The 25,086-nt window shown below is 51.9% G+C and overlaps 2 protein-coding genes across 2 annotated transcripts; one reads left to right on the forward strand and one right to left on the reverse strand.

Annotated features, from left to right (window-relative positions):
- Positions 1 to 3,945: 3,945 nt before the first annotated feature.
- LOC132321392 (olfactory receptor 14C36-like) lies at positions 3,946 to 4,881 on the reverse strand. The gene has a single exon (XM_059834890.1). The coding sequence runs from the start codon at positions 4,879 to 4,881 to the stop codon at positions 3,946 to 3,948; it is 936 nt and encodes a 311-aa protein (XP_059690873.1).
- A 12,693-nt stretch (positions 4,882 to 17,574) lies between these two features.
- On the forward strand, positions 17,575 to 18,501 carry LOC132321498 (olfactory receptor 14C36-like). The gene has a single exon (XM_059834992.1). The coding sequence runs from the start codon at positions 17,575 to 17,577 to the stop codon at positions 18,499 to 18,501; it is 927 nt and encodes a 308-aa protein (XP_059690975.1).
- Positions 18,502 to 25,086: the final 6,585 nt, after the last annotated feature.

Genomic DNA, 25,086 nt, shown 5'->3' on the forward strand with positions numbered 1-25,086 from the left:
CTGGGGAACACCACTTGTGACAGACCTCCAACTAGACTCTGGGCCACTAATCACAGCCCTCGGAGCTCTGTCTATCAGCCAGTTCCAAATCCACCCCACTGTCCATTCCATCACACTTCCTAAGCTTGCCTCTGAGGATGATGTGGGAGACGGTGTCGAAAGCCTTGCTGAAGCCAAGGCAGACAACATCCACTGCCCTCCCCGCATCTATCCATCCAGACATGTCATCGTAGGAGGCTATCAGATTGGTCAGACATTACTTTTCTTGGTGAATCCATGTTGACTACTTCTGATAACCTTCTTTTCCTCCTGGTGCTTTGAGGTGACGCCCAGAACGAGCAGCACAGGGAATAAACACGAAGAATTGGAGATCTGTGTGCGGTCGCAGGGCCATGATCTCATTGCAATGACTGAGACATGGTGGGATAGCTCACATGACTGGAATGTTGTCATGGATGGCTGTGTTCTTTTTAGGAAAGATAGGCCAGCAAGGGGAGGTGGTGGAGTTGCTCTTTATGTGGAGAGTGCAACTGGAATGTATCGAGCTCTCCCTGGGGGCAGATGAGGAGCGAGTTGAGAGCTTGTGGGTAAGGATTAAGGGGCAGGCTGACATGAGAGATGCTGTTGTGGGTGTTGATTACAGGCCACCTGATCAGGGTGGGGAAAATGATGAGGCCTTCTACAGAGAGCTGAGAGTCATCTCACCATCACAGGTCTCAGTTCTCCTGCGAGATTTCACTCACCCTGATACCTGCTGGGAAGTCTTCACAGCCAGGCATTTACAGTCCGGGAGGTTCCCCCAGTGTATTGATGATAACTTTTTGACTCAGGTGGTGGAGGAGCCAACAAGGAGAGGTGTTCTACTGGACCTAGTACTGACAAACAAAGAGTGACTGGTGAGGGACATGAAGGTTGGGGGCACCCTCGGCTGTACTGGGCCAAAGCTTCTAGTTCCTCTTGTTTATTCTGCATGCTGCACGCATTAGTATAAACACACTTCAAATGTGCTCCATTGTACTCAGCACATCATGGAGCAGACTGAAGGACCTCGCTAGCACAGCATCCCTCCAACATTGGTGTGCCACCCCCAGGTTTATCTCTGGTGAGCCTGGTTTTATCCCTTTCCCCCTTCAAATCCAATTTAAAGCTCTTTCAAGGAGCCCTGCTAGCTCCTCGGCAAAGATTCTTTTCCTCTTCTGGGACAGGTGTACCCCATCTGTTGACAGCAGGCCTGGTGTTGTGTAGACCGACTCATGATCAAAAATCCCCAAATCCTGCTGGTGACACCAGGCTCAGAGCCAGGTATTGATCTGCTGGCTCGTCCTGTTTCTTTCTTCATCATTTCCTGCAACTGGAAGGACAGAGGAGAGCACTACTTGTGCCTCTGATCCCTTAACCAGTCATCCCAAGGCCCTGAATTCTCTCTTGATTGCCCTTGGACTTCTTATTGCAACTTATTGGAACAGGCTGCCCAGGGAGGTGATGGAGTCACCAGCACTGGAGGGGTTCCAGGAACCTGTGGACGTGGCACTGCGGGACATGGTTTAGTGGGCATGGTGGTGTTGGGGTGGTGGTTGGACCTGGTGATCTTACAGGTCTTTTCCAACCTTAATGATTCTGTGATTCTGTGATTCATTGCTGCTGACATGAAAAAGCAAGAATGGATGATAATGCGAGGGCTGTACCAGGGTAGGAATTTTTCCCATCACATCTTTAACGCAGACCCTAGGGAGGCAGCAGACTTCCCAAAGAAGTGGGTCCAGTCTGCCTGTTGGGCCTTCTGTTCCCCTCAGGAGAGAGTCTCCTATGACAGTGGCCCATCTTTTTCTCTTTATGGAAGTGGTTTTGACACAGGAGTAGTCTGACTTAACCTTGGGGACACCTTCAACCTAGATGAAACTTCGTCCTCGTCATTATTGGGTTCCACTTGCAGATTCTCGTACCTGTTGTGCAAGGACACCTGGGAAGGTGGGGTAGTGATGGAGGAGATGCGTCTGTTGTGCCAGGCAGGAACCTGTCGCCGTTTCCCCCTATCCCTTGAGTGACCGCGTTCAGCCAGGTGGAGAGAGGATAGGGAATCCTCCATATGATGTGTCTGGTCTGCCTGACAGGCTTGTTCCAGGAAAGGTAGGGTGTGTTTCCAGCATGTTCCCAATGGACCTCTGTCTGCAAAGACTCGACAGTCACAGTGGATGCAGAGTTTAGAGAGGCCATGGCGTTCTGCTGGGTAGATACCATATCTCCCTGGTCAAGCCAGTGGAGTTACAGCGCCCTTCCTGCACGCCCTTCCACGTGAACTGCCCCGCAAACTGCCGTGCCACGCCCTTTCTGATGCACCACACCGCATTTGTCTGCCCTGCTCGTGGCACTCCCTAGGGTTTTATTTTATACATGTGGGGGCTTGGCCACCACCGCTCCTGGCCCTACCCAGGTCTCGTTGGCCGCTGTCACGTTAGCTGCTGGCTTCTGATGGGTCTCTCCACTCCCCTGAGGTGTCCCTGGTTCAGGAAAGCCCCTGTACACTCTATACCCTGTACAGTGCTAGAGTGCTCTGCTGCAGATCATGCCTGCACCAGAGCTGCTCACCTCAGCCACCATCACAACCCATCTCCAAGGACAGCCTGGTCAGGATGTCCTGGGAGCATGCAGGCGGGCCATGGTGGCCAGCTACAAGCAAAGACATGCACTGCAGGTGCCTGCATGGGCTCAGAGCAGGGCACGAGGAGACACCCTACACCCAGCACAGAGGCCCCGTGGCAGTGCCCGTTGGCTGACACCGAGCTGGGGACTGTGGGACAAGAAGATGAGACCTTTGCAGCTGAGTGGTCCCCACATGGTCCCAGAGCCCCACAGTGCAGGCGCTGCATGGACCAGAGAGCATCAAAGGACAGGGAAACACTCCCCCGACACAGTCCACACAGCAGCCCTCTGTGCCTGCTCCCCCAGCAGCCCCCTATGTGCAGCCCCCCACCACTGCCTCCCCTGCACAACCTCCGTCGTGTCCCATGGGACCACCAGCAGACAGCCCTGCTGTGGGATCCGGGGGTCTGGCCCAGGTGAGAGGCTGGGCAGAGCTGGCCATGCCCCAGTACCCTGAGCCCAGCAGGAGGACGGAGCTGGCCACGCAAGAAAGGCCCCTCCCCAGGGCTGGGGTGTGTGGGCAGACATGGAAAAGTGCCCCGCTCTGCTCCCTGCCAGCCCTGCTCCCCAGGACAGCATGAGAGCCCAGGCCCTGGGGCTCCTCAGGCAGCTCCCGCATTTCTCCACTCCCCCTTCCCTGTGCCTGCTGCGTCCTCACTGGCTCCCATGGGACTGCAGAGTCTTGGTTTGTGGGTACCTGGGTTTAGCGCTTTACACTGGGGGACTTCACCTCTGAGGGGGTTTCACCTTCTGAGTCCCCATTCACAGCCCACCCCAGGGCACATGGACAGTGCCTGTCCTCTCCTGAGCCCTCCACATTCCTTTCCAGAGGCACTGACATCTGCTATCAGCCCTGTAATACCTCTGGCAGCCGGAGGAAGGGGACTGGGAGCTCACGCACCATCTCCACTGCCTCTGGACACCAGGAAGGTGGTTTTCAGACAAGTTCTTAGTGTCCCAGGTGTGATTCGAACAAATGGTCGCAAACACAGTGAGAACAGAAGGAGAAAACTTCCAAAGGTCCAATTCCTTTGGACTGTTGTTGGCTTGAGCTTTACAAGGAAAGCTCAGCCGTCAGGCACTGCACTCAGGAGACTGCCTTTTATTTCAGAGATGCTATTAGAGAGGCCAGACGTGACACAGTGTTCAACACATTTGTGAAAGGGTCAGACCCAACAGGAACAAGCCTCAAGAGCAGTGGTATGAACCCCAGCAATTACTGCCAGGTAGGATTATCATAGGGGAAAAAAGCACAATCCTGGGCTAAGAGAATCTCTGGGCACTCCACAGAGAAGGGGAGGCAGGTTATTGTTGATGGAGCAATGTCCATTGCATCAGTTTCCTTAGGGCCTCCTTCAGCTCCTGGTTCCTCATGCTGTAGATGAGGGGGTTCACTGCTGGAGGCATCACCGAGTACAGAACTGCCACCAACAGGTCGAGGGATGGGGAAGAGATGGAGGGGGGCTTCAGGTAGGCAAATATGCCAGTGCTGAGGAACAGGGAGACCACAGCTAGGTGAGGGAGGCACGTGGAAAAGGCTTTGTGCCGTCCCTGCTCAGAGGGGATCCTCAGCACGGCCCTCAAGATCTGCACATAGGACAGCACGATGAAAACAAAACAACCAACACTGAAAGAAGCGCTAACCACAAGAAGCCCAACTTCCCTGAGGTAGGTGTCTGAGCAGGAGAGCTTGAGGTTCTGGGGAACTTCACAGAAGAACTGATTTACAGCATTGCCTTGGCAGAGTGGTAGTGAAAATGTATTGGCTGTGTGCAGCACAGCGTAGAGCAACCCACTGCCCCAGGCAGCTGCTGCCATGTGGACACAAGCTCTGCTGCCCAGGAGGGACCCGTAGTGCAGGGGTTTGCAGATGGCAATGTAGCGGTCGTAGGCCATGATGGTGAGAAGACAATACTCCCCTACAATAAAGAACAGAAAGAAAAAGACCTGGGCAGCACATCCTGAGTAGGAGATGGCCCTGGTGTCCCAGAGGGAATTGGCCATGGCTTTGGGAACAGTGGTGGAGATGGAGCCCAGGTCGAGGAGGGAGAGGTTGAGGAGGAAGAAGTACATGGGGCTGTGGAGGTGGTGGTCGCAGGCTATGGCGGTGATGATGAGGCCATTGCCCAGGAGGGCAGCCAGGTAGATGCCCAGGAAGAGGCAGAAGTGCAAGAGCTGCAGCTCCCGCGTGTCTGCGAATGCCAGGAGGAGGAACTGGGTGATGGAGCTGCTGTTGGACATTTGCTGTCTCTTGGTCTGGGGGCTCTGTCCAAAAAAGGAAAAAACAGGAAAAATTAGGACAGATTTCTCTGAGAAAACCCACTCCATTTTTCATAGCACCCCCCCCCAGTTGGAATACATTTCCTTTCTATAGTTTGTGCTGGCTGAGTGTGCTGTGAGGAGCAGGAGCTCTGCCCTTCTGCTGCTGAGGAGTCAGCTTTGCTCTGCTGCAGTGGGTACATGGGAGCTGGTTTGTGACAGCTCCAATGTTCACAGGGCATGTCAGATGTAATCCATCTTTCATGGAAAAGTTCAATATCTGCACTCATGACTCATGGGAGAACGTGGGCTGTGCCAGAGAGGCTTAACATGACTTTCTTACAATTTTGTCTATGTTTTTTCACAGAGCTGCAGTGTCCATCAGCCCTTTTCCCATCCATCCTGTGTTTTCATTTTCCTGCCTTGAAGTTGACTTCACACACAAATTAATCTTTTAAAAAAAAAACCCTAAACCTGGACTCTGATGAGACCAGAGGAGCTCTCTTTCAAAGGACAGCTCTGCAAACTCTTCTCCAGCCCAGCCCAGAGGTGGAGGTGTGATGGAGAGGGCAGGACACGACCCCTCCCAGAGAGAGGCAACTGACTCTGCGAGGAGAGTGCCGACCCCCAAGGAAAGGCTCCGCACTCCCGAGGATCCCACAGCAGAGCTGCGCCTTTCTGGGGGGCAGCTTGCAAGCCCTGCAGGACAGGCAAAGCAGAGACTCGGGGGTCCCTCCGATGGGAGGTTCTACAGAGAGAGTCAGCTCATTGCCCCGCAGACAGTGCCCAGCAGACATCTGCAGGGAAACACAGAAAGAGAGCTGCCTGAGCGCACCCTCCCCCTGTGCTTGTTTGCAGTGTCCTCCCAACCCCGTCCCTGTCTCTGCTGCCTGCAGCTGTCCCTGCCAGGAGCTGGTTCTCTGTCCCCTGTGTCTCCTCCCTGGCAGTGCTCACAGAGCCCATCCCACCCGCTGCCTGCTCAGCTCTGCCCTGCAGAGCCCTCCCTGCAGCAGGACACTGCCCAGGGGCATCTCTGGGTGTGCAGGCTCTGAGGGGAACATCAGACCAGCCCTGGCGAGGCTGGAAAAGTGACACTGATGCTGTCTGTGACCACGGCATGGTGATTTCCAATACTCCCCGCTTTATTCACCTCTAAGAGGAACAGACTTGGAATTTCAGTGCCTCCTCCGGAAATGAGAGATTAATTTCTATGTGCCATTGCCCACCCAGACAACCCAGAGGAGAAGAGTGAAAGACCAGGATCCTTCCCTTTCAGGCAGGCCCTGCCTTGCTGTGCTTCCTGAAAAGTCTCCTGGGAAGATCCTGCAGTGATCTGGAGCTGTGATCAGCCCTGACCCACACAGCACCCTCTCAACAGCAGAAGCACCCTGCCATTGCACTGGTCTCTCCTTCCACCCCCAGCTTCTCCCCACAGCGCCGTGGGGAGCTCCCCGGGCAGGCTGAGTGCTGACCCTGGCAGGCGGCAGAGTCCCTGCCCCAGCACCCAGCCCCGGGGGTGCAGGGACCCTGCTCGGAAGGACAGCCCTGGGCACCCCTGGCTGCACACCCACCTTCACACCCTGCAGCCGTCCCTGGCAGAAGGCAGCCCTCATGCCCTGTCCCTCTGATGGTGCAGCAGGGAAGCCCTGCTCTGGGGCACCTCCTCCTCCTCTACACTGGAGAACCTGTGGCAGTTCTTCCTAAAAGGTCTCAGAGTTTGTGGGATGTACCATCATTAGGAGATCTGTCCGTGAACTATACCTAAATTGCTCTTTAGCCAGAGACTTACCGTGTCAAGGGCTGTGAAGATTTCTCCTCCAGTGAGCTCGCCTCTGTCCTCCCACCCCAGACTGCCTTTAACCTCTCTCTGCCTTGATCCTCTCCCCTCGGTGCCTGCAGGCAGTGCCCTCAGCCCTGCTGCGCTTTGCAGAGGAGCTGCTCCTGGGCAGAGCTGTCTCTCCTCAGCGCTGCCCGCTTGCCCTGAGCTCCCTCCATCCCAGGAGCCCGGCCCAGCTCAGCAGCAGAGGAGCAGCCCAAGGCGGCACTTTCTCTGCCCCTCGGGGCTCCCCCCAGGGGTCCCTGGGGCTCCAGGGGAACCTGCTGTGAAACAGGCTGGAGCAATCACTGAGGTTCCCTCCCGCAGCTGGGGAGAGACACTTCTTCCCAGCACTGTCATTTCCCTGCTGAGAGACAGAGTCACGCCTAAATATCAACTTTTCTTGGCCCATCTTTAGACAGGACAGCCAGACAGGGACAGGCAGGGATCTCCTTTACCCCTGCTGAGGGAAGGGATGCAGCTGAGCCCGACAAGGCATCTCATCCTGGGTTTGGAGTGCTGGGGCTGGAAGGGCACTCAGCTCCCTCCCATGCACACCACAGACCCACAGCAGGTGGGATTCCTCCTGCCCCCCTTCAGGTGGACACACAATAGGCACCTGCATGTGAGCTCCTGCTCTCAGCTCCCATGGTAATTAATGGAGCTGGAGGCCAGGAGTGAGCTGTTCAGATGCAGTTGTCTGGTGACATCTGAGGTGCCAGAGGTGGTCAAAGATGTGTGCCGGTAATAGAGACAGACTGAAGATACGTGCAGGCTGATGTAGAGACAGGCCAACATCTGGGGCATCTTCTTGGAGGCTCTTGGGAATTTCCTTTGGCCAACTGAAAGGACAGCTGCTGCCCAAATTAAGGGCAACTGAACCTGTCCCTACTCGTTATGTTCAGCTCAGCCTATAGAGATATTCATAGGATGGAATGCAGTCGTATGCCATAGGGAGAGCTCAGTCTCTTTCTTCCTCTCCTCCAGGTGCTGGATTCACTAGACCTTCACTGACTGTATTGGCAGCTGTTTCGTGTTCATCCCCACATTGTGGTACAGAATTCAAGGCAGCTGCTCAATGTAATGTTCAAATCCAGGCCCACAGAGCTACATGAGATGCCAGGGCTGGCAAGAAAATCACAGGACCACCAGGAAAGCAATTCCCATTCAGGGTGGGTGCGTGACAAGACACCCCAGTTGGCATTGCAGAGAATGTGATTTAGTGCCTGTGTGCCATTGCTGTTGCCATCACTCAGAGGCATCAGTTATCAGATGTTATCAGAGAGGCAACGTCTGCCCCTTCTCTGCCCAACAGCTGCAGGCATTGCGTGAACACAAAGCACATCACACAGGGATCTGTACTGACTCCCTTGATGATACAGTCCAGGAACAGAACAATCCTTTTCTCACTGTGCCTGCACACATCTTGTCTTCAAAGACAGCATCCTCCAACCACAGCAATGGTCCATATCAAAACTCAATTGACACTCAACAGGGAATTCAAGGGCACCAAGATGAGCTGTTGCTGTTTCAGGAAGAGTTAAGGAAGAGACTGAGAGAGTGTGGAACCACTTCTAAGTTTAGTAAGAGTAGGTGTAGACAGATCTGAGATGCTCTGTGTCCCCTTTGCCTCAGTTTCCACCAGCAAGGTCTCCCAGGCCTTTGTGCTTTGAGGCAGGGCTCTGGAGGAGAACAACCAGCTGTGAATGGGGATGAAGCCAGGGGTTACCTGAGCAAACCGCACACCTACCAGTCCATTGGACCGTAGGGGCTGCATCCAAGTGTGCTGGGAGAGTTCTTCACCAGTAGATCCTGGTCCATGATGATCCCAGTAAGGAAGGTACTCAGACTCTGTGAGGTATCATTTAAAATGCAGTGAGGGCTAAGATTATAAAGAGAGAATAGTATAGGTAATCTTTTATCAAGTTAGGTGGTGGGATGCCTAGGTGGTGTAGCATCAGATGGGACTCCCAGCCATGCGCAGCACGCCATGCAGACCCCATCCAGAGAAAAGAGTCTCCTGTTTTGGTCAATCAAACTCTTACTGTATTCTCTTACGAGGAAACGAGACTATGCCTCTTCTCCACGTTCAGTCAGAAATGATGTTCTCATGAGACCTTCCTGCTGCATTGTCAGACAGAGACAAGGCCATGCAGGTGCCGTGATGGCCGGTACCGAGTGGGAGCTGCCCGCAGGGTGCACTGTGACAAGGAGCTGCCGAGGTTGTCCTGTGCCCAAGGGATCTCTGCAGCACAGTACAGGTGTGGAGGCCACGCTGTACACGCAGCACAGCATAGCACTAATTGCTCGGTGGACGATGGTCTTCTGGTCAGGACCAGTGATCAGGTTTCCCTGGGAGAAGTCTGCGCTCCACCCCGGTGCCACGGCTGAGGTGCTGCAGCCCAAAGGTGCATGGCCAGGAGGAGCTGGAGCACAGGCAGGAGGAGCTGAAGCCCCAGGACGTGTCACTCTACTGTGATGGTTTGGGATTAAATGAGAAGTGGTGAATCAGCTTGCTGAGCTGGGGTGCTGCAGTGGAGGGATACAGGCTCTGATGGAGAAGGTGACAGGGAGGACAAGACTAGGGGGGAAGCACCCTGTGTGAAGGAAGAGCTAGGATATATGGAGCTCCTCTATGAGATGGGCCACAGGTTGGGCCAGCTTCTGTGAGTGAGGATGAGAAGATAAGTCAGTAAGGGTGACATGGTCTCGGCACTCATAGCCTACTTTGTCAGGGAGAGGAAACAGCAAAAGTCCTCTCTCAGCAAGCCGAGGAAGTCTCCAGGTTAAGGAGCAGGTTCCTGTGGGGGACTGTAAGTGCCCTGGCATTCCCTGGCCAGGCAAAGCGACAGGATGCCGGCAGCCTGGAAGCTCCTGGGACAAGTTCCTAACAGAGCTGCCAGGTAGGGACAACAAGGGGGATGCTCACCTGGAGCCGGTACTGGTAAACAAGGAAATAGTGGGGTCCCAGGTGTCAAAGGAAGGCCAGCAGCAGAGCACAGGCTGGTGGACTCCAGAGGAGAAGACTTTGATGTACGGGGGGACTGATCCAGGTGGTGCCATGGGAAGAAGCTCTGAAGGGGGAAGGAGCTCAGGAAATGTGATAGGCCTTGCAGGACAGCCTCTTCCGAGCACAAGAAGGTTCTCTCTGAATACCTATGGAAAGGAAACATTCATCTGTTGGCCAGCATTGCTCTGACGGCCAAGAGCATCCCGGCTTGTATCAGAAATAGTGTTGCCGGCAGTACTAGGGAAGTGATTGTCCCCCTGTAGAGAGGTGGGTGCTGGTCTCTTTTCCTCAAATGACAAGGGAATGGACAAGAGGAAACAGCCACAAGTTGTGCCATGGGATTCTTAGAGTGTGGTTGAGGCACTGAGGGACATGGTTTAGTGGTGGACTTAACAGGGTTAGGTTTACAGTTGGACTTGATGATCTTAAAGGTCTTTTCCAACCTAAACCATTCTATGAATCGATGATTCTATGATCCTTGTACAGAGTCTGCACATGAATGCCACGCACTGATGCCACCATTACAGAGAAGGAGACAAGGCATTTGACCACGTTGTTGAACCCTGGAATCGGTATGCCATGCCTCCTGAGGTTCTCGCAAGCACCTAAGCTTTTGTGCAGAGGACTGTGAGTCCTCTTTAGGTGTCCTGCCTGTCTCCCGCCCCATGCTGTGCTTTAGGCTGTGAAGAGAATCAAAACCAACTTTATGACTAGGTTAGCTTAATTTTACATGCTGAAATGCAGGGCAGATGAAGGGAGCTCTGAGCTTCCAGGCTCTCAGCCACCCAGTTAGGACTTCAGAGAATGGAAATGCAGGTCATCCTCTTGTGTCTGTGTACACCACATCATAATTTTGCCTTCCTTTGTACCTTTTAACTGACCTGGGATCTGCCCGTTGGCTGCCTATGATTAAAAAAGAAACTATTCTTCTCTTCCACCTCCCCCTCCTCAAAAAAGCAGAGAAAAAACATATGGAGCATGGATTACTTAAGGACAATACTCTAATCTTTAAATTATAGGGGAGAGCAAAGGTAGTACAATGAATTCCAAAACATCCTTGAGAGCTTCCTTATTTTCACTTGTCTCCAAAGCTCAGCCTGATTAGGTCTTGAAAGGACTACCTCAAATCTCTGCAACCCAAATCCCTCCAACCTTCTCTTAGCCAAGGTCTTTTAGCCCAGGACACTTCTGCCCATCACTTCAGAACACTGTCCAATCTCTCTTTTTCAGTTGGGTGACATCAAGGTACTCCATTGCAACTCCATTCCCTACAAAAGTCTTCTCTCCACGCTGATCCCACTTGGATCATGCCATGTTATGTACAGCTCCATCCTCCTCTTGCAGAGCTCCATTGGATGGGCAGTTTTCCATTTCTTTCGTGCCCATTCACCTTCACAACATTTTCTCTTGCATGCATACCACATATCGTCTGAAGCAGCACATTTACCCCCCACAGCTTCACTCTTTTCCCACTGCAGGCTGAGATATTTCTCCTCCCGGCGCAGACATAGTGCAAAAATGCTCCATATATGGAAACCGACTTCAATGCTGCATATTCATTTGGGCTAAAAAAAAGATAATGAAAATATCCTGAGCTAGTTTCTCAAAGACACATTTTCAAAGCGGCAAAGCAGATTCAATACAGAAATGCTGAGAGCCAAGTTGCAAAGAGAGAGGGAAAAATAGGTGAAGACTCACAAATTTGTCCAGACTCAAATTCTCTGTCAGTCAAGAGCAAGTCCCACAGCCTGGGGGACATTTTCATGAACTGACCCTCTGGGAAGTTTTGTTTCTTGGGCCTCTTGGCTCGAGCCTGTGGCATTCACATTTCCAGGAAGAGGAAAAGTTGTGGTTCAGCTATCAGACTTTTGCCGTCCTGCCTGGAGATCCAGGAGAGTTGTGTCACACAACACCCAGTGTCATAGTGAAGACGGAGGCAGTGTGAATTGTAGTGGTTTGGACGCCAAGGAATTACATTGTTGGAGGGGAGTCAGAATATGAGAAGGAAAGAAGGGGGAAGTAATGATTTCTGTGTTAAAAAATGGGGAAACTGAGACCCAACTTGTGCATCTATCCTCTGCGCAAGGATCTTTTTTTTTTTCAGAGGCGCTGACCCTATCAGAGTAGCTTTCACAGTTCTCCTCTGCTAGGAAGCCCAGAGAACAGGAGGGATGGGATTCACCTAGTTGGATTTAGACATGTCCAGTGGAAGGGCTTCATTCAGCTGCCCACTTCTCCCTGCCAATACGGAGATGCCGGGAGGAATCCCAGACATGCAGGAATGCCACGCCTCAGCCTGGCTGGGTGACAGAAGAGAAAACAGCATGCTTAGAGTCAGTTTCCTCCCACTCCTGGGCAGGTGTGGCATTTCAACAGCTCCCACTTGCAGGATCACAGCTGGCTTTACTTTAAAGAAGGAAGAAAGCCAGGCAAGTTTTTTACACTCTTCAAGACCAGACCTATATTTCTTTATGACACAAATTCCCTTCTCCCGCTTCTCATTCCACAACCAGTCCCAAGATTCTGCACTTCTAAAGATATACCTGGTACACAAAAGAGGCACTTACGAGTGGTCCCCACCTGATCAAAAGAGATCCACCACCTGTTTATTCCACAACCAGTCCCAAGATTCTGCACTTCTAAAGATACACCTGGTACACAAAAGAGGCACATAGGAGTGGTCCCCACTTGATCAGAAGAGATCCACCACCTGTTTATTCCTGGTGGATCACAACTAGTGTGAGCTGTCGAGGCAGGCCACAGTTTTTCTGAGTGCATTTCCAAGAGCCCCCTCGACCTCCCTGTTCCACAGGCTGTAGAGGAGTGGATTGACCAGGGACGTGAGGATGGTGTAGAAAAAGGAGAGGACTTTATGGAGCTGCCTCAGGGAGGCTGTCCTGGGTGTCATATAGACAAGGACGAGGGTGCCATAGAAAACAGTCACCACGATGAGGTGAGAGGAGCAGGTGGAGAAGGCCTTCTGCCTCCCGATGGTGGTTGGGATCCTCAGGACTGCAGCTCTGGTGCAGATGTAGGATACCAGTGTGAGTCCAAATGGGAAGGCTCCACACACATGGGTGTGTCCCAGTGGGTGGCTCCCCAATTTGGCACAAGTCCCTGATGATTCCCTGTCTCAAACTTCCTATCTTTACCGTGAGTTGGAGATGGCCGAGGCAGTCACCTAGACAGCCCAGAGAGCTCCTGGAATGGAGGAGCCCTTTTACTCAGTCATTCACCCCACCTACACTGGGGTGCCTTGGTCCTGAAGGTGCTTCCATGGGGAGGGTGCCTCAGATTCACTGCTCGCTGTAAATCACATCCCATGTAGATGGCTGAGAGACAACTGTGAGAGAGCTGAGGGATTGAGATGGATCCCTAAGATACGAGCAAGATGGAGAAAGAGACAGCGAGAGATTAAGAGAGTTGAGAACATAAGGGACATGTCTTGGCACCCTGGCCCCATACACTCTGCCCCAATCTCTGCCTGTCCACTGAGGTGTGTGAGTGCCCATTAGCGTATGCCCCACAGCTCTGACTGCACTGACCACCACGCTGCCTGTATCTGGGTTCAGCAGTGTCAAGGACACAGAGAGGGTATCTAAGGAAAGAGGAGCTGGAATGAGAAGACAGGCAGGACAGGACTGTACCAAGACACGTGGTCTCCCTTCATAGCTGCCACTGTGCAAAGAGCCACTGGCACTAAATGGCAACACTGTGACAGGGATTAGAGAAGAGGAGAGGTTTCCTTTTAATTTTGGAGAGACTTTAAGGTACAGTTGTAACCCTCATGTCTTCAAAGGATGGCCCCGCTGAGCAAGAGTCCCTCCCTTCTGCAAATGACCACACGATGCCCGGTATGTGGCTCAGGGCACTTGGCATTACCTATGGGAAAACTAAGCTGCCATGTCTAGGCTAAGTACAGTTCTCCTGAAGACCACTGTAGGAGGAGATGATATCACCCTCTAGAGTGCTGACCCTTCCCTGCTATCAAAGGAGGCCAGAGAATGAACTCATCTTTTTAGACATTAAAGTTATAAAAGTCTATGTCTGAACAAGCTAATTCCACTGAATGTGCTGGATTAGCTGAAGTATTGGCTCTGGGATCATTGTGTCAAGGACTGGACATTTATTTCACCAAACATGAGTGATCTGGAGACAGGTGCACTCTTCGTCAAACCTACATTCCTGACCAATGTTCTAGATTCTGGACCAAATTAGAAGAGAGGTCATTCTCAACAGTTCAATTGGACTGAGTTTCAGGCATGCTTTTGTTCTGATCAGGACGTTAACGGACATGTAAGTGCCACTTCGTCCAGAAAGCAATCTGTTATTATTCTCTTTATTGTGTTCCACCTATTTTCTGTCATTTCCTAAAGACTAAGAGGTTCAGCAAAGATCTGCCACCAAAATAATCAGGAAACCAGATTTAGGAGGAAGGCAAAGTTGCATGAGAACTGGAGGAGGGTGAAGCTTGTTGAGAACTGGGTGTGCCATGGAGGGATGAAGTCCTCTGCTTGTTGCTTTCTGTCTTGGTTTGCACGCTTAGAAAATGCCACTGTGGTATTCATCAGGGTTTGTAAAGTGCTTGTAGGTCATTTGAAAGGCATTGCTATGTAGGGTCGTCTTATGATGACCTGTTGCAGAAGAGAGTCTGGTGTGATATTCGATTAAGGAGATCTTACACTGCTAAGAAATAAAGGTCTCATTTCTGCAGATGCATCATAACCATGTGTTTACCCTCCCCACCTCTCTCCCCTTTCAAAATCCACTTACGACACCTCTCCTCAGGTGGAAAAGTGGTTTCTGAAGGTTATCCCACTTCTTTTGAAACCTGCCTTGAGAGCATCTTTCATCAGATGGTTCCTGAGGCTGAAAACAAAGGGACTCAGCAAAGGAGTTGGCACTGTGTTGAGAAGGGCCACTGCCTTGTTTCAGGAAATGTGGTGACTTGAAGGCTGGACATATGTGAAGATGCAGCCCAGAAGGGAGTAGAAGTAACACTGAGTTAAGCAGCCTGGGCAGGATATGGCTTTGCTGGCCATGCACAAGTTTCCTACAGCTTTGGGTATGATGGATATGGTGATGAAAACCTCCAAACAGGAGAGGTTACAGAGGGAAAAGTACATGGGTCTGTAGAGGTCTCTTTCAGCAAGAACGAGGGGATGATCGGCAGGTTTGCCCCTAAGATCACCAGGTACGAAGCCAGGAGAGCTATTGCCATGAGGGACTCCTGATGGTGGAGGGAGGGGAAGCCCAAGAGAAGGAACTCTGTGACAGTCGTATGGTTCAACATTTCTGCATCCGAGCTGCAGTGGTGGGGGGCGTGGGGAGAATAACCCCATACATGAGGACAGGCTGGGACGTGAGCAGCTGAGGAGAAGGACCGGGGCACTACGAGGGATACCCTACAACCAGTAGCGTATGGTCCCTATGAACAAGGGCAGCTGCACGTGGGGCTGTGTTAGGAGGACTGTGGGCCACCCAGACAACTTGAGTGATCATCCCCCTTGACTCAGCACTGGTGTGGCTCCACACACATGGGTGTGTCCCAGTGGGTGGCTCCCCAATTTGGAGAAGTCAGGAGGAACTAGAGAGTATCAAGTGCAGGTCTGCCAAGATGGGGTTCGGGACCAGGTACACATGACCTGTGTGGGGCAGCTGAGGGACCTGGGCAGCACTGACCCAGAGGCTCAGAGCAGTATAGGATTAGCCTGAGACTGCTGGAAAGGTGGTTTCAGGGATGATGGAATCTTTTGTTCGTAGTGGGAAATGGCATGAGAAAGAACTTATAGCACAAAGTGCAGCTGGAGAGGTCCAGACTGGACACAAGGAAAGAGAAATGTCACTCGAAGGGCGGTGCTGTGGTGTAAGAAGTCACCCAGAGGGAGACTGGATCAACCCAAGGCTTTGTGTTGCAAGGGACAACGAGGAAGGATGGAGAGATATCAGTAAAGAAAGATGCTCAGGTGAGAGCCAGGTGGGGTAGCAGGGTGGATGTCTACAGCCTGCAGAGAAGAGGTGCAGGTGTGGGAGACCGTAGGACAGCCAATGGTGGAGATGAGAGAGGGACGAAGAAAGTCAGAAAAGCCCCCAAGAGAGATCAGCTCTTTCCCTCCTCGGCTGTGGCTGTTGTCTCTGCCACTGACACCCATGAGGAAGCACCTTGTCCTTACAGCACTCGGGGCTCATTGCCTCCCCTTCCCCACCTGGGAGCCTGGGAGGTATCCTACCGTAGTCCTGCCCTGGGCATTGCCCATCCCCACATCACACCGCCCCAGGAAGAGCCCTGAGCAATGTGTGAGGGACCGGATCTCCCTTCCCAGGGGCTGGGGGTCAGAGCTTGGCCCTTTGCCTTTAGGTAACACATCCAGGGTTCCTCAGAATCTCTTCCTTCACATTGCCTTTGCCTACCTGTCATCCCTGCCTGGAGTTTTCTGCTCTAAGCAGCCCCTGGGGAGGCTTTGTCAGCAATGTCCCTCCGTGGGACCCATTAACGCTGCAAGAAACAGTGGAGATTGCATCAGACACTGACTTCTTGAGAGGTTTCTTCAACTCCCTCTCACTATCTGAGGTTCATGGACTGGGCACCAAACCCACCTGAGGGGTCATTAATACACCTGGAGCTGGTCCTCTGCTGCGAGGCTGTGCCGGGCTCCTGGGATGGAGGGAGCTCATGGCAAGCAGGCAGCACTGCGGAGAGACAGCTCTGCCCAGGAGCAGCTCCTCTGCAGAGCGCAGCAGGGCTGAGGGCACTGCCTGCAGGCACCGAGGGGAGAGGATCAAGGCAGAGAGAGGTTAAAGGCAGTCTGGGGTGGGAGGACAGAGGCGAGCTCACTGGAGGAGAAATCTTCACAGCCCTTGACACGGTAAGTCTCTGGGTGCAGGGCAATGCAGCTACAGTTCGTGGAGGGCTCTCGTAAAGCTGGCATGGTACCCAGGAATGTCACTCCTGTATAGAGGAGAAGGAGGTGCCCCAGAGCAGGGCTTCCCTGCTGCACCATCAGAGGGACAGGGCATGAGGGCTGCCTTCTGCCAGGGACGGCTGCAGGGTGTGAAGGTGGGTGTGCAGCCAGGGGTGCCCAGGGCTGTCCTTCCGAGCAGGGTCCCTGCACCCCCGGGGCTGGGTGCTGGGGCAGGGACTCTGCCGCCTGCCAGGGTCAGCACTCAGCCTGCCCGGGGAGCTCCCCACGGCGCTGTGGGGAGAAGCTGGGGGTGGAAGGAGAGACCAGTGCAATGGCAGGGTCCTTCTGCTGTTGAGAGGGTGCTGTGTGGGTCAGGGCTGATCACAGCTCCAGATCACTCTGGGGACATTTGCAGAGGGTTGTTCACCTCCTCAGCAGCTGGACCTCCAGCGTAGGACCAGTGCATGTGTCCTACAGTCGATACACAACAAATATGCTAAAAACAAGTGCCCTGCAGTGTTGCTATCTGTGAGGTGGAGAGCACGGCTGGGTAAGGGGACGGCTTCACTGCCTGCCCATCAGCCTTTCTCTCCTTGCTTCAGTTTTTCAGACCACAGACATATTACGTATTTCTACACCTGCCTGTGGTGCTCTCAAATCTCAGGAGTTGGTTTGGAGGGTGAAGGTCAGCTTCTGTTTTGACTTCAAGTCTGGGGACACTGCGCCAGGTATGTCTTCATGGCAGGTAGGTGCCTCAGTTTTTTTTAAACTGTGAGGCACCATGTCGCTCAGTTGGTGGGGTTGGGGAATGAGCTGACTCAGTCCTCATTCAGCTGAGGGAGGGGGATTTCTATGGGAAATGGCATAGGTTTTTCATCAGAGAAGTCCTTCTCAACTTGTCACTGCCTTTTTCTCCTTGCACAGGTCCCCATGCCTGGAGGAAGAAAATGTCCAACAGCAGCTCTATCACCCAGTTCCTCCTCCTGGCATTCGCAGACACGTGGGAGCTGCAGCTCTTGCACTTCTGCCTCTTCCTGGGCATCTACCTGGCTGCCCTCCTGGGCAATGGCCTCATCATCACTGCCATAGTCTGCGACCACCACCTCCACAGCCCCATGTACTTCTTCCTCCTCAACCTCCTCGACCTGGGCTCCATCTCCACCACTCTCCCCAAAGCCATGGCCAATTCCCTCTGGGATACCAGGGCCATCTCCTACTCAGGATGTGCTGCCCAGGTCTTTCTGTTTCTCTTTTTCATTGCAGCAGAGTTTTATCTTCTGACCATCATGGCCTACGACCGCTACATTGCCATCTGCAAACCCCTGCACTACGGGACCCTCCTGGGCAGCAGAGCTTGTGTCCACATGGCAGCAGCTGCCTGGGGCAGTGGGTTGCTCAATGCTGTGCTGCACACAGCCAATACATTTTCACTACCACTCTGCCAAGGCAATGCCTTGGACCAGTTCTTCTGTGAAATCCCACAGATCCTCAAGCTCTCCTGCTCAGACTCCTACCTCAGGGAAGTTGGGCTTATTGTGGTTACTGCTTGTTTCAGTTTTGGGTGTTTTGTTTTCATTGTGCTGTCCTATGTGCAGATCTTGAGGGCCGTTCTGAGGATCCCCTCTGAGCAGGGACCGCATAAAGCCTTTTCCACGTGCCTCCCTCACGTGGCTGTGGTGTCCCTGTTCCTCAGCACCATCATGTTTTCCTACCTGAAGCCCCCCTCCATCTCTTCCCCATCCCTGGACCTGGTGGTGTCATTTCTGTACTCGGTGGTGCCTCCAGCAGTGAACCCCCTCATCTACAGCATGAGGAACCAGGAGCTCAAGGATGCCATCAAGAAATGGTTTTCACGGACACTTTTCAACAGCTGAGACCTGCCATCTCTCTTCACACATGATTCCCAGTGCATCCTGTAATGTGTTAGAGCTTTGTTTATTCACTCTGTTGCTGGTTTTGTTGTTGTTATTTCTCCCTATCATTTTCCTGCATGACTCTTTGGATTTGTCCCGCTACACCTGAGGCAGGAATGTGCTCTCTCTCACCTGGACACCTCAGAGAAATTTGTGTAACTCTGGCTCATATCTGACTCTCTCACACTAGCTCTGTAATAAAATGGGATCTCCCCTGCACGCTGCCTGCACGGTTGGCTCTTCTTCCAAAGCTGGTGTTAAGAAGAACAAAAGCCCAAAAGGGCTCATTGATCCACGGATTTGGGAGCAAAAACCTCCTTGTCACATCATGCCCTTTTAGAGACCAAGGGATGGATTTTGAACTGATCTCTGTGTGTGTCTAGTGACAGTGGGGATGGTGAGTGTCACTGAGGGACATACCCAGGGCAGAGCCATCAGGGTGAGCATCTCCTGCCTCGAGCAGGAGGGACGGACAAGACAATGGTCAAGTCTCTTCCAACCTGAGTTATTCTGTCATGCAGTGAGTCTTTTCCATGAAGATAGGATAGGCAGAGGAAGGAGAAAAGAGAGAGAGGCAGAAGTAGAGAGATGAAATGTGCCAATATAAAGACAGTAGTTCTTCGGAGCAATGCTTCTCCAATTGAACAAAAGTAAGAGAATTTATTTTGCTAAGGGGCTGCATAAAACAATTAACAGAGAGCAAGGGCGTGTAATCAGCTTGCCAGTACATGCTCTTGCTGCTGTTAATAAAAAACTATGAAAAAAAATCATGAAATTTCATGAAAAGCCAGCCATGCTGGAAAGGAAGATTTTTCCAGCTATTACATTGAGGTCTTTTCTGCAGAGCTGTCAAGTTTCTCCTAAAAATCTACATGCAGGGCTGGATTCAGTTACCCACACAGAGATGGTCGCTGCCCTTTGGAGCTGAAGCACCCACGTGGGAAATGCGTCCCAGGACGTCTGGGAGCCCTTCTGGAGCCTGAGCTGGCAGGCAGGCAGAGTACCTCGGGGTGGTGGAAGGCATCACCTGCCTTCAACACTGCTGGGCAGACTGCGACGAGGCCTCTCCAGCACAGCAGCACGTTGTGTCCCCTTGGGTGCTGGCTGTGAGGTCAGGTCTGAGCAGCCAGCAGTGGGGAGACAGATACTCTGAGGTCTTGAAAGCCATTGCAATGCTGGACCCAACAAGATGACAGATTTGGGGAGGTCAGGGGGAGCTGGGACAAGATTTGGAGGAGGGCAGAGAGGTTTGGCCAACAAAGATGAAAGGTTTTGAAGAGGAAAGATGCGTTTGGGTAATCCTGATGCCACTGTGATACTGACTGAGAAAACATTCACGTGAGGCCTTTACCCTCTTTCTAAGCAGTAACCTGAAGCCCTAACCCTACCCTGATATGGCACCCTTCACCCTGACAGGAATCCACTGCTCTAATCCCTAACCTCAAACCTTACCTCTAAACCAAAGCCCCAAACCAGAAACTCCTCCTCCTACCCTGTTTCTCACTCCAATTCCCAGCCTTTATCCCTGCCATTAAATGCTAGCCTTGACCCTCACCCTCCCCACAGCCCTACACAAACCCTAATCCACAAAGCGAGCCCCTCCCCTGGCACTAACTGGACACCCTCAGCAGAACACCAAACCCTCCCCAAAGCCCAACAGGGCCAAGGTCTTTGTCCTCTGGGCTATGGCAGTTGCCTCTGCTACTGACGCCTACCAGGAGAAACCCGGAGGCTCTGGACTTTGGTTCTTCCTCGCCCCTTCTGGGGAGGTTGGGAAGTGTTGTGCTGTTTTTCTGCACTTGGCATTGCTCATCCTCACATCCCCCTGCCCCCAGGAAGAGCCCTGAGCCACACGTGAGGGACCAGCTCTGCCTGCCCAGGGCCTGGGGCTCAGGGTTTGGCCTTTCTGCTTCATCTAACAATCCAAGGGCTTTCTCAGCATTACAGCCACCTGCACAGTGCCTTTGCCTCCCTGCAATCACAGCCTCCAGTTATCGGCTCTAACGAGTCCCTGGGGAGGCTCTGTCAGTAATGGCCCTCAGTGGGACCCATTAATGCTTCAAGGTTCTTTAGCTTTTGCTTCTGCCTTTGACTTCTTGAGAGGCTTGATCACTCTCATCATCAGAGGTTCATGGACTACAGACCCAAATACACCGTGGGGCTCATTAAAGTACAGAAAGCCCTAACGAGCTATTTCCCTGCATGACACTTTCTTCAAGTCTTCAAGACTTGTGCAGCTAATTGGAATCATTTCATAGTCTAGTTAAAGAGGAAGATTTCAAAGTGCCCCTAATAAAAAATACATTTTTTAAAATGTTATATGTTATTCCTTTCATTTTAAAGAAGAGGTGACAGCAGCATTCTCCAGTTGATATTGACCCAGAGTGTCGAGGAGGAAAAGCAGTCCCTTGAGGCCTGACACTGCACGGACACCCTTGCTCCTCACCTCCCCAGCCCCACCATTTCTGTCCTTGGCCACCTGGGACTTGCCTCACTTTGCCTTCCGTCAGACTTCTCGGGACTCTGGGAGCTGAATGTTACAGCGCCATTGCACCACCTCCCACCTGCTTTCCTTAGAGAACTGCCTGCACACCGGCACAGAGGGAATGTTCCTCTTTGCAAGCAAAGAGAAGGAAAGCAAGGAAAAGTTTCATAAACATTAAAACGCACTCCTCAACCACACGTAAAGTACAAGCTAGGTCTCATGAGGCTGACTTTCTACAAGGGATAATCTCATGAGAAATGCTTTAGATAGGGAGATACAAAAAAGTAAATATCAACGTAATTAAAGAGTTGGCTCTTAAAGAGAGACAATTAGACTACTGAAGGACAGGCCGGCTTTTAGTCCCTGAAGCTCAAAGCAGCAGCGTAGGTGAGAGGTACCAGAATGAACAAAGAGAAAGGGAAGGAGAAAACTGGAGAATAATGGAAAGGGCCTTTGCCCAGGCAGTCTGCATCTGAAACGACGATTTTAGAAATGGTCTTTGTATCAGGGCAGGGGAAAGTCAATGAAAGATCAGAGAAATGAAATACAGCGTAGGACAGGCAGAAGAGTGGTACTGTTGTTACAGGGGAAGGTCAGCATTTCCTTGGAATATGCCTTTTGAAAGGTCATGGGATTGGTAGAGGTCTCTTGTGAGTGAGGACAAAGCAATGGTGCACCCCTCTTGGAAGGAGGCCAAAAGTGCACCCCAGGGAACCCCAGGCTGTACAAGCTCACTTCACAGAATCACAGAATCACAGAATCACTAAGGTTGGAAAAGACCTGTAAGATCATCAAGTCCAACCATCAACCTACAAACACCACCATGCCCATTAAACCATGTCTCACAATGCCACATCCACACGTTCCTTGAAAACCTCCAAGGATGGTGACTCCAGCACTTCCCTGGGCAGCTTATTCCATTGCCTTACCACTCTCTCAGTAAAGAAATTTTTTCTAATATGGAGTCTAAACCTCCCCTGGTGCAACTTGAGGCCATTTCCTCTTGTCCTGTCACTAGTCACTTGGGAGAAGAGGCCAACACCCACCTCTCTGAAACCCCCTTTCAGGTCATTGTAGAGAGCCATGAGGTCTCCCCTCAGCCTCCTCTTCTGCAGACTGAACAACCCCAGTTCCCTCAGCCGCTCCTCATAAGACTTATGCTCCAGACACCTCACGAGCTTTCTCGCCCTTCTCTGGACACACTCCAGCACCTCAATGTCCTTCTTGTATTGAGGGGCCCAAAACTGAACACAGTATTCAAGGTACGGCCTCACCAGCGCCGAGTACAGGTGTACTCCTTTGGTGAGGAGTGTGCCATCAGTTAGAGGCCTCTTGGGTGACATTTCTGGGACCTTGAAAGAGAAGAATTTGTCCAAAAGCAGTCAGCATGGACTCACCAAGGGTGAATCATGCCTCACCGACTTGATTGCCTTCATGATGATGTAGCTGCATTTGTGCATGAGGGGAGAACAGTAGATGTTGTTTACCTCAGCTTAAGCAAGACTTGTGGCATGGTCTCCCTCAATATTCTTCTACCCAAGTTAGGTTCTGACAGTCTGGATGGGTTGACAAACAGATGGGTGAAGCACCAGTTGGATGATCACGCTGAGAGAGCAGTGGTGACGGGGTCATACCCCACCTGGAGGCCACTGGGACATACTGGGGCAATGTGGGGCAGCACAGGGGACTGAGACCTGCGCAGTTTAATACATTTATCTATGACTTGGAGGAGGTAACTCTCACCTTGTTTGTCGATGACCCTAAATTGGGAGGACCATTGCTGTGCCCTAGGGATGCCATAGAGGGGAAACTGGAGAGGTGGGAGGACCGTCCTGTCAGAACCTTCATGGGATAGAAGGTGGCCAAATGGCAGGTCCTGGACCTGGGACAGACTAACGCCCTGCAGTGGTAGGGGCTGAGGACTGCCTGGCTGGGGATCAGCTCTGCGTAAATGGCCCTGGTGGTGCTGGAGGACAGAAAGCAAATTAGAACATCTGTACACTACCATGTAAATTTCTGGGCCTCATGTGTGGCAGGGGAGGAGGGAGTGAGCGGCTGTGTGGCTGCTGGGCTATTGGCCAGAAATAACCCATTACAGCAAGGAACATGTTGATAGCTGGGAGCGAGTTCAGAGGAAGACCGCCAAGATGCTCAGGGGCTTGAGGACTTACATTGGAGGAGGAACTGAGGGACAAGTCCTTGTTCAGCCTGGAGAAGGGAAGGCCTCAGGAATATCAGCCTGCCAGTCACTGTGGGGATGTTTTCAGGGAGATGGAACCAGTCTTGTCATCGTGACCTTTGGCAGGAGGATAATCAACAATAGTCAAGTGTTGAAATAAGGACTAGTCAGGCTGGAGATAAGGAAAAACATTTTCTCCATGAGGGCATCCAAGCATCAGAGCAGGTTTCCCAGAGACATTGTGCCATCTCTGTCCTTGGATGCTTTCAGCCTTCACTGGATAAAGCCTTAAGCAACATGGTCTGACTCCATAGCTGCTTCTGCCATGAGCAGGAGGTCAGAGCAGAGACCCCCTGGAGTCCCATTCAGAAGAGTGGAAAACTAAATGATGCTGCAGTTCCTTCCCCTCTGGGTCTTCCCTTGATGAGAGTAGGGAAAGTTTTCAGTTCCACATGACCACCATAGAAGTAAGTCAGATGTTAGTATGGTCAGAGCAGCTGCAGCTTGCTTATCCGCTTCCAGGCAGTGTTGCTCAGATGCAGGGCTGCTTGACAGCTATCCCCAAACAGCCCTGATCATTCCCTTTGCTTCACCTTTCATTCCCCTTTTCACTCTTTTCCCACCTCTCAAGCCCTACTCTTCAATCATCCTTATCCCTTCCCATGTAAAATCCAACTCCTTTTCACCGTTTCCCCACTGGCCCTGCCTTGGCTTCACTTTGGACCTTCCTTTGGTGGTTCTGAGATGGTTACCACGGTACTTTCTACCTTGGTTAGCAGCTCCATTACACTAGTAGTCTTCTTGTCATCTGTAGTGTTCTGATCTTGTTGGAGGCACCACGACTCAGGATGACCATTGGCACACGTGCTTTAACAGCTGGACTGTTGGAGCTTCAGTCCAGAGAGACCTTGACACACCTGGAGATTTGGCCATGTCCTGGACCAAGCTGGGGTGGAGTTAACGTTCCCCATAGCAGCCCTCATGGTGCTCAGCTTTGTATTTGTAGCCGGAGTGCTGTTGCTACCACACCGCTGTTTTGGCTCTTGCTTAGCAGTGCTGGTACAGCATCAAGGCTACCTCTCCAACCTCCCTCCCCTGCAAAGGCCTGGGGAGGTGGGCAAGGGCTTGGGAGGGGACAGAAAGTGTTTTGGGTGCTCTTGGGATGTGTCCTTCACACAATGATGTGTTTTGCATCGGTCTAAGGCTATCCACTGTGGAAAGTGGACTTATGAGGAGGTAAGATGGCCTTAATATACAGGTGAGGAATGTCTTCTATGTTGTATTGAACTATGTCTACCTTTGGTTTTGTTTGTTGGCAAGTAAGAAACTTCCTTCTGTGCCTGTGTGCAGCTCGTTCTCCAGGTGAAACAGTGGGAACTGGTGCCAAGGGGCTGAAACATGCAGCTGCAGGCTTTAGTTGAGAAGACTCTGTTTGTACAGCACTGCTGTAAGGCGCACATGATTGAAGATAGAAATGGTGGAGTTGGTGGAAGGTACCAAGACTGCCCATATAGTTTCTGCCATAAAGGGTAGTGACTTCCATATATATTCCTCGGCAGTTAGGATATGCTCTCTTTCAAAATCAGTTGCAGATTGCTGCTATCACTTAAGGTTTATGCAGAAAAATAAAGGGAAGTGGGAAAAGAATAAATTCTTTCTTCCTGTTGGTGAATGATGAACTCTTTTCACTTTGAATACACTCCTGAAAGCTCTCAAATGAACCACATAAAACCAGAAAATCAGGAAAATTGGCTTGTTAGGGCGTTTTTCATGTTCGAGTGCCCTCTGGAGCCAACTTCCTGAACTGCAGATCCTGAAAGATTGAACAGGCCTCTAGAGAAGGAGAAGCAGAAGCAAACCTCCACATTTCTGAGGGGGTTAG

The sequence above is a fragment of the Gavia stellata genome, unplaced genomic scaffold, assembly GCF_030936135.1.
Source record: "Gavia stellata isolate bGavSte3 unplaced genomic scaffold, bGavSte3.hap2 HAP2_SCAFFOLD_42, whole genome shotgun sequence".
Classification (NCBI taxonomy): Eukaryota; Metazoa; Chordata; class Aves; order Gaviiformes; family Gaviidae; genus Gavia; species Gavia stellata.